We start from the raw sequence: 9,530 nt of genomic DNA, 5'->3' as shown, positions 1-9,530 counted from the left end.
AAAATAGCCCTCCTCTACAGCAGCCTTTGTTATGTGTGTACTTGAACCAGAGTAATAAGGACAACATGCATTAGTAGCTAGTTTGATAAAGAATCAAAGATAGAAGATTCCTTGAAGAATCCTATGTTGCCATGTTTCAGATGATATTTGCATTGCAGTTTTAAGTTTTAACTTTGGTCAAATCCAGTGTGCAGCTTAGCTTGCAGGACTATTTATTATTATAGATTACAGTTAACCTCATATTTATCCCTTACTATCACAACTACGTGCTCTTCCAAATATGGAATGAAATATCATTTGTATTCTACTAGCAGTCTAGCACTTAACTAAAAATATATTTTTAAATTAGTGTATTATGATCAAAATATTTTTTATAATAACAAAATAAAACAAATCTTAACCTAATAATCCCAAAAAAGGAAAAGAAATCAAAATTAAATTTCTAGAAAATAAATTAGAAATTTGTTTATCTTCTCTTCCAATATGCTAATGCTACTGTTGCAACTGAGGAAATAATGATTTTCTAGAAATTTTTCCATCACTAAGTTTGAAATCCCTCACTTCCATTGAATCTCTGATTCATCCCTCAGCTAGAAAATACACTTTTGTATAGAGTCGATATAGCGTTAGCATGAACTTTTTTCCTTTTGCAGCAAAGAGATCGGATGAAAGTTAATTAGGGTGAATAGTTTCAATAGTAAAAACCGCCAGTTCATAAAGAAAAGAAAAAGAAACACGCTTTGTTCCTTCATAATGGCAATTCCACGCCAAAGTATGGATGATTAGATCAATAAACAACGCCACAAATATGAGATAGATTCAAAGAAAAATAAGATTGAACAAATTGAATTTAATTTAATTGACACTGTCAAATTAGAGTACACTGTCATATATGACTGTACATCAACAAATTAAATTAGCCATCCTACAAAAATTCTGAATTTGGATGAATCAAATTCAATGGAAGTGATGAATTTCAATCTTAGATAGTGTCAAGAGTTGAGAAATTTTCAGAAAATCATGATCTCTTTACTTGTGTTTATATTAGAATCATGATCTGTTATTTGTTTTCTGAAAATTTGATTTTGATTTTCTTTTTTTTTTTTAGATTTTTGGGTTAAGATTTTATTTTATTTTTTTATTTTAAAAGATATTTGGTCACAGTAATAAAAAGGTTTATTGAATCTTCTGACAAAATTAATCATAAGGGTATATATATCTTTTTATAATTATTTATAAAAATATTTTGGTATATATATTATATAATATTATAAATGATGATTAAAATATATAATTCACATGATAATTTTTTATTTATTTATTTTTTATCGTATCAATACGTTTAAATTAGTCATCATCCAGAAATAAACACCTTCTAAATTAAACAATAATTCAAAATAACTTATTTATTAGCTTTAACCCACCTAGCTAGAAATCAAACTCTAATCTTTGTTGGAATCCTTTGATAATCCGCAATTACCATTTGGTGGGTCATATGATATAACCCTACTAACCAATAGTAATTAGTAGTATTTGAGTTTGACGGTTAGCGGGAATTGGCTTTTTCACAAATTAAAAATGTCAACATCTGCTGTGTCCTATGTAGGTTGTGCTCATTGCATATTCTATGGGATATCCTTAGCTAGATTCTCCTCCCGAATGCCAATATGCTCTTTTAGATAATTCCATTAACTCAATCAAACTAGAAGCAAAAATTTTGGTGTGATATTTGTTGTCTGCTAATAATGTTGTTTCTAGCTACTATGAATTCATATGAATATATTGGTGCAATTAATTCATGCATAAAAGCTAAAACCATGTGAGATATGATTTACAATTTTACATTATAATGTCTCTTTCACTTTTCTATTTTTTTAAAATATATATTAAGATTTAAAATTTATGATTTAAAATTTGTTTTTTATCTCCAATATTTATAGGTTTTTACTTTTTTTAAAAAATATTCCTAATATTTAGTTTAACTCAATTTTATTTTTATATTTTCGATTCGTGTCAAAATTACTTAAAAATATTAACTCTATATAAAACGATAGAGACAAAATTAAAAATATTTAGAGATAATTTTGACAGTTGACACAAATAAAAAACATTAAAGATAAAATTAAATAAATTAAAATTTATTTAAGGTGAAAAACAAAAAAATATATTTTATCCTAAAAAATTTATAAATGTAAAATGAAAAAATAGTATAATACATAGAACTTCACTAAATATATTTGTTAAAACTCTAAAAAACTTGTACTAAAAAAATTATTTTCAATACATATATTATGTATTTTATAAAAAAACTTTAAACATCCACCCTAATAAATAATATATTACTTGTCAACATAGTTGTCTATTAAATTGTTAGCACTTAGGATAACATTATTGCAAGAAAAAAATGCCATCTCTTAACCGTATTCATTGCTCATCCAAATAGACAAAACCGTGAAGCTGGACCACTCATCACCTGGGATTAATTCACTCACTCAAATGAGAAATGAGTAATGAGAAAGTTCAGAGCTTTAAATCCACCACCACAACCCATTTCAAGTAATTTGCCACAATCTTCATAGATAGGACTTTGGATACGATGTAGACCAAACATTAACAAAGGTCATTGACTATATATATACATCTAAAATTCAAAATTTGAAATTTCAATTCCCTTGGTGTGAGTCGTGTGACTTATTTAACAACAAAACTGTCACTTTCTATGTATTATTTTTGGATTAACCACTCTATACTTTAAACTTTAATTCCCATACAATAGGAGTAAAGAACATTTTTCTAACATAACAAGGTCAAGACAAAAATATCACAGGATTTTAATTTCTACACCAAATTTGGTTACAAAACTGTGTACATACATCAAACTCATCAATAGGCAGGGGAAGTAGTTGTGGTGGTGTGTGTGGATGATGATGAAGCTGGAGAGTTTGAATGATTAGCCCTATCTTCTTCCGAGTGTGAATGATGATGATCTTCACGCATGTGGTTTGATGATTTCTTCAACTGCGGTCTTCTAGTGGAACCAGCCGCCGTCCGGGGAGGAGGTGGAGGAGGATGCGTGGCTACAGGCGCATATATTCCGGCAGGTGCTAGATCTGCTGACGTGGCCACGGCCGCTGCGGCATATTCTGGCGGTTGAACAAAAATGTTGCCTACTAGGACAAACGGCGTCGTTTGTGGACTGCCATTGTTGTGAACTATGCCACTAGGTCTTCTAGTGTGTAACCGGTATTTCTGTTCAGTAAAACATTAACATAAAACTTCAGAATTAAAATTTGATCCGTTAGGAACATTAAAACAGAAGTGGATAGATTTTGATTAATAGAAAATTAAACCTGTAAATGGCTTTTGACTTCGTCATTAGTGAGGCCATCAACTTTCATAAGCTCCCTGATTTGCTTCGGTGTGGCAGCTACCAAAAATCAATATATATGCCATTAATCAACTATGCCGTGCATACACAAAAAATTAATATGTACTGAAAATAAATTAAATAATACATCTAATTTATATAAAAATACAGCGCTACTGATTTGGTAACTAATTTCTATTGCGTCAAAAAACAGAGAGGAAAAAAAATGTATATATGAATTCTCACAATCAGGGCCTCCAAGTTGTTGAAGGGCTTGCAAGAATCGTTTGTGCAACTCCTGAGACCAGCAACGGCGTTGCTTCCTCTGCCCCTCTTTCTCTTCCTTCTTGCTGCTGTTGGAGGAACACGGTGGTTTCAGATCATCACTTGCAATTGCCTTGCCGCCACCACCACCTACTCTTTCCTCCTTCTCCTTGTGAAATGGCTGAAAAGCACCACCACTTCCACTTCTCTTCACTTCCACCGCACCACCTTTCTTATTGTTCACCTCCTGAATAACTCAATTCATCACCTCATCCTTTCACAAAACAAGCTAAATTAAAAGAGAGTTAATTTTTACCTGATGAGGTGGTGATGAGGGTTCTGGATTATTCCACAACTGAACGGATCTAAGCCAATCTGATTTCCGCTTGTCAGTGTTATCCTTCGAGATCTTGTGGCGATGATGATGGGAATGTTGTTCATCGTCATCATCATCTTCTTCTTCTTCTTCTTCTTCATGTGGAGATGACGGTCTCTTCTTAATTGGGATGAACTCCTCCAAGACAGGACCGTTGTCGGTTGATGTTGTCTGCTCCGAACACTCCGAATTGTGTCCGTTCATGTTGTACTCCGTCGTCGTCTCAGACAACTGCTGCCTGCACGCTTCAATGGCTGCACGCAGAAATTAGTATTTACCAAGTGAAAGGAAAAAGGGTAAATTAGTAATTTACCTTGTGTGACGAGGTCCAAGGAAAGAGGAAGCTCTTTGGAGAACACCTGAATCTTGCGGCGTTCATGTTCCAATGCTTGGATGTAGTCGCGGGACCCCATCATAGTCTTCAGTCGCTGCATTCTTCTAAGAAGAGGAACAGGATGAGGATGATATATATAGAGAAAGGAAAATGGCAACCATAGATGGAGATGGATTCCAAGAGAGAGAAAGAGAAGACAGCTCAGCGATCAACTCGCGAATAATTTCGAGGTCGGGCCGTCGCATCCAACACAAGAATCTATCACCCATTATTTTATTTTTTTATTTTTTGTTTCTCTTCTTACAACTTACAAGATATAGAAAATCAATTCTACATTTTTCAAAGTATATTTAATAATTAATATATGTTTTAGAAATGTTATAGTAATTTTATTATTTTTTTAGTATACGGTATTTAAGAATTATTTAAAAAAGAAAAAGTATAAGGAACCAAAAGTTTATCAGCAAAAAACTAAACAAAACTACATTAATTTATATCAATAATTAATTAATTTTAAATTTTTTAAATTCAAAATTTAAAAAATTTTAAATTGATTAAGTAAACCTAATTAAAACCTATAAAAACCTTCCTTTTTTTTCTCACATTAATCTATCCACTTCCAATAATCACAAATTCTAAAAATATATAAAAGAACATCCATTTAATATGAAAAAGAAACATTCTAATACTTAGTAGAAGAAACATCCATATATATTAATTCGTAAAAATTTTGAATTCATCCAAAGGTATTTGGTTGGGTTTTGGCTGATATGCTTTTGGTTCTCTAACTTTACTCTTTAAAAAATGAGCCCAATCAAATATATAGAAATATCCAAAAGGAGGAAAACGAAAAGAGGCCTGCTACACATACAAGTCTTTTTGGTTTACAAGCTATACAAGTTGATCGAGGTCCAAGAAAAAAACACGCGCCTCTTCAACAACATGTTCATTCCTCGTCTTCTTCCTCAATTAAAACGCAACTCATCAAGAAAAAAATATGCACCCCTTCCAGAACACATTCGCTCTTCCTCTTCTTCCTCAATCAAAACGCAAACCATCAAGATTTAAGGGACATTAGAAATAAACTACTACGATTCTGCAGAAACGTTCTAATTCCTCGCGAAGAGTAGAAGAAATCAAAAAGAAAAGATACAAATCTCCATCAAAAATCATCAGAAAAGAGGAAGAAACATTATTCAAGGTACTGTTCTTCTAGGTTTTTTTTTTATATTGTCTCTGTCATGTGCCTCATCCTTAACCAGCAAAACATTAAAAGATTTCAAGAAGAAATATATTGTCTTCTCCTTAAATTCTTTGGGTGTATTTCTGTAATTCTTGGGTGTATTTCTGTAATCGTTTTGGTGTATTTCTGAAGTTCCATTATCTTCAAAATGATTTCAAAATTTGATTTCAGAAACCATAAAAATTGAAAAAAACGAAGTAAAGAGAGAACGCACGAAAGAGATTCAATAAATTTGACAAAAAACTCGAAAAAAAAACGAAATCTTTTGAAAAATGGAAGTTATATATTTGTGCATTAATTGATTTGAATTAATTTAAAATTCTGTTAAAAAGGCACGTAATATAAGCAGTGTGTTTAATGGATGAATTTCGTTTGAACTTGTAAAACTTGTAAATATAAAACACTTGTATGTAAAGATTAATCCAAATAGAGATTAATCCAAATAGAAAACAAAGGAAGTTGTTCAATAACTTACAAGAAATTTAAAAAACTCATATTCTATCCAATTTAGGATTTGAGGTTTTCTTAAAAAAGACAAATTAGGATTTGCTATTAATCATTTTTCATTTAAGATTTTATTTTGAAAAAAGTAATCTAAATTTGCTAAAATAATTCATGATTAATAAGAGATTAAAAAATGTACAAATTAATCATGTTGAAAATAAAAATGGTAACAAAATTGAGAGAAAAAAATTGTATGAAAATTTTAAAATATATTACATAAATAAATTAGTTTTACTTTATCGTTTAACGAATAAACTAATATGGCTGATTTATTTATATATCACATTTTCTTTATTAATTTCGATGACATTATTATCAAAATGTGATCGAAATTATATTGTTCTTTAATTTCACAATGTAGCTGACAAAATAAGACTAGACTGCCTACAAAATTAAGATATAATACATAAAAACCTAATTATTTCTTTTATTTGAAAAATATACAATTTTTATTTAAAAGAACCCCTTATTTTTTGTTGAATATTAGGGGTCCACGGTATTTGATTTGCATTTTCTCGTTGTAGGCTAGCAGTGGCGTCACCCTTTTCCTATCCATTTACCAATCACACTGAATTTTATCAACGGATAAGATCAAAGACTACGACTATGTTCTCTATCCTTTCCTTTCTATTTTAAATCTTTTATCTTATTATTTCTTCTATTCTATGTCAAACTAGCTAGGTATAACCTTCCTTTCAATTTCCATGCACCAGATAGAGGATTCAAAATCTACGAGTTTCATTTCAGTATTAATTTAATTTAATGAACCGGTTACTGTATTTATTTTAGTGAACATTATACGTAAGACTAAATACCAGAAATAATCATCATAAGGTTAAAAGAAGGAGAAAACAACTTTACTCAACCTTTTTTTTTCCTCAAAATCTAATCAAACATTATTATAAAACAAATTTATCCAGATCAATTATCTTGATGCAATAGTCTTACCAGAAAATGAGTTGAATGCGAAACTAGCATGGTCATCTAACCAAAGAAATACCATTTTTATAAAGATTATAGATCTCTTGTGATCCTAAAGTGGAGATATTTCCTATTAAAGCTCTTCAATATGTATATGTAAAAATACGTTGCATTCCACCTGAGAATAGGAGATATACACACAGAATGAAAATTGATAATTTCAAATTTTTATTTAAGAAACTTAATTAGCTTTCGGCTGGTTTGAAAGAGAATACTCATCAATTTAGTTCTTTGAATTTTTATTTGATAATTATTAGTTTTGTTTCTAAATATATTCAGTTTAGCTTTTGAATATAACGATTTTATTAGAAATTAACCTTTTTTACTAATAACTAACCAAAAAGTAGTGGATGACTAAAGATTAAGTGAAGGAAAGAGAAATTTAAAATGATAAAGAAATATTAGTTGATTGTTAGGTGAAAATTTTGATTTTTAATTATTTTTATTTTCTAATTATGAATTAAGTTGATTTTTCTTTTACGATTTTAATTAATTACATAATATTTATGCATGTGTGTGATCAGAGTTAAAAGTGAATAAAATCAACTCATGAAATGATTTAAGTTTGACTCATTTTTAATTTGACAAGTTAAATTTATGAACATGTAAATTTATTTTGAATTTAAATTTTAGTTCATATATTAAATGAGTTAAACCTAAACTTGAATAAACTCAACTAGTCGGTTCGATTATATATATGTATTATTTATTTTATATTTTTAACTTATAATAACTGTGTAACATATTTGTATTAAATTTTTTATATGATATACATATTAATAGATGACATGGACTAATAATGATATTTATCATTATATTTTATATATAAGTTACAATATATATAAATTAATAAATTATATTCATTTTATATAATCAACCTGTGAGTTTTTAGCGAGATGGGATTAAATTTTGCAATTAAGTTCAATTTAATTGTGAATAAGTAGTTGATTTCAATTTTTATAAATCGAGTTTAGACTAAGTTTAATTCGATTCGACGCGATTTATTTTTGTCTTTATATACAAGTAGCTAGAAATTATTGTACGTAGTAATCTATTAATTAGTTGAATAAAGATATATATGAGAGATTCAATTAATCTAAAGAACAAAATTGAATAATTTAAACTTATAAATTTGTCCTTTAAAATTTTTTAGAAAACAAATTGAGTTTGATAAAATTAGTATCATTTGAGTTAATTGATAGACTATCATAATAAAAATTGATGTCAATAAACTATAATTTAAATAACATAATCTTTTTATATTTATTTAGAGGTTACAGATTTAAATTTTTTATTTTTATAAAAAAAATCATAATAAAAATGATTAACTATGCACATTAATATTTTATTATTAATTAATTAGATAATCAATTTCTTTGATTTATAGTTATAAAATTCATTGATGAATCTAGCTTAAGAAAAAAAAAATGAAGCCTTATCTGTTGAACTTGAATTTGATATTGAATGGTGAAAGAAGATAATGGGTGACGTAAGCATGGAATATACCAGGTGGGTTCTGAAAATGGAACAGAAACACGCGTGCCCTATGCCGCGTATGAGTGGGTATTCGGGAACCTGGCCTTTCAGATCCTCTAATGGCCATCGCCCTTATTCACTTCACCCAATCCACCAACCACTTTGCCCTTTCTTTCTTTCATGCTTAGCTTCTAAATTATCACCCTTGCCCACACACAAGCCCCTAATCGTAAATGACTTATATTCATTGGGTGCACCAAAATGAAATTAAAGCAACAAAATGTCCCGTTTTCACGGTCTAAGTTCTTTTAGTGACTTATATATATACGGTTTGGTAAGATTAATTTGTGTACTAGTCTAAAACCCTTACCTGTCCTTCACGGACTCCATGTGATTGATATATATGGTCAATTATTCAAATCATTTCATCCGTGAATAGCGACATAATGTGATCATGTATAAAGTTTTCTTAATTTCTATTTTTTGGAAACTATATATTATTATAAAGTTTCTACTCGTCAAATATATCCTGATAACAATGATTTTGTTATTTTAATTAGGGAGCTTTTATGATGATTTCAGTTATGCTGTCTAGCCTACTTATGTACCAGACTAGTGGCAACATATGGACCTTTAATATTTGAACTTCCAATCAGACCATATGTATGTGGGTATTGAAAATCTATACAAGTCTATAAATAACTCTACCCATTGGGTATTTTTTACGCTCCTACCTGATCCTATAAGATTTTCACATATGTCATTATATTTTATTAACATACTAGTATTCTTTAATTTTTTTATTGTGGATATAATGAATAAAATAAGTTAATGGTGGAGATTATAAAGATATCTTTTGATGTGTTTATGCGAAGATGTTAAACCGTGAGATGAGTATCAAGTATCAACCATTTCGTTAACTGAAGAGTGAATTTTTTTTAAAAATGTGGCTTGATGTTCTTGTTGTACAAATGATAGTGCACAT

General features: G+C 29.3%; 1 protein-coding gene across 1 annotated transcript; it reads right to left on the bottom strand.

The window, feature by feature from the left end:
- Window positions 1–2,775: 2,775 nt before the first annotated feature.
- Window positions 2,776–4,542, bottom strand: LOC107468029 (transcription factor HRS1). The gene is made up of 5 exons (XM_016087275.3): window positions 4,321–4,542; window positions 3,948–4,261; window positions 3,614–3,878; window positions 3,351–3,427; window positions 2,776–3,249 (listed from the first exon to the last, which is right to left on the bottom strand). Exons 1-5 carry the CDS (start codon window positions 4,439–4,441, stop codon window positions 2,884–2,886), a joined length of 1,143 nt encoding a protein of 380 aa, XP_015942761.1. The 5' UTR covers window positions 4,442–4,542; the 3' UTR covers window positions 2,776–2,883.
- Between the last annotated feature and the right edge of the window lie 4,988 nt (window positions 4,543–9,530).

Source organism: Arachis duranensis, chromosome 9, assembly GCF_000817695.3.
Source record: "Arachis duranensis cultivar V14167 chromosome 9, aradu.V14167.gnm2.J7QH, whole genome shotgun sequence".
In the NCBI taxonomy this organism is placed as follows: Eukaryota; Viridiplantae; Streptophyta; class Magnoliopsida; order Fabales; family Fabaceae; genus Arachis; species Arachis duranensis.
This window is presented reverse-complemented; position numbering and strand designations above follow the sequence as displayed.

Coding starts and splice junctions, on each gene's coding strand:
- LOC107468029 (XM_016087275.3), bottom strand. CDS start 4,441: ATGCAGCGACTGAAGACTATGATGGGGTCCCGCGACTACATCCAAGCA. Junction 3,879..3,947: donor CCTCATCACCACCTCATCAG/GTAAAAATTAAC, acceptor TGAGTTATTCAG/GAGGTGAACAATAAGAAAGG. Junction 3,250..3,350: donor AAGTCAAAAGCCATTTACAG/GTTTAATTTTCT, acceptor TTTACTGAACAG/AAATACCGGTTACACACTAG.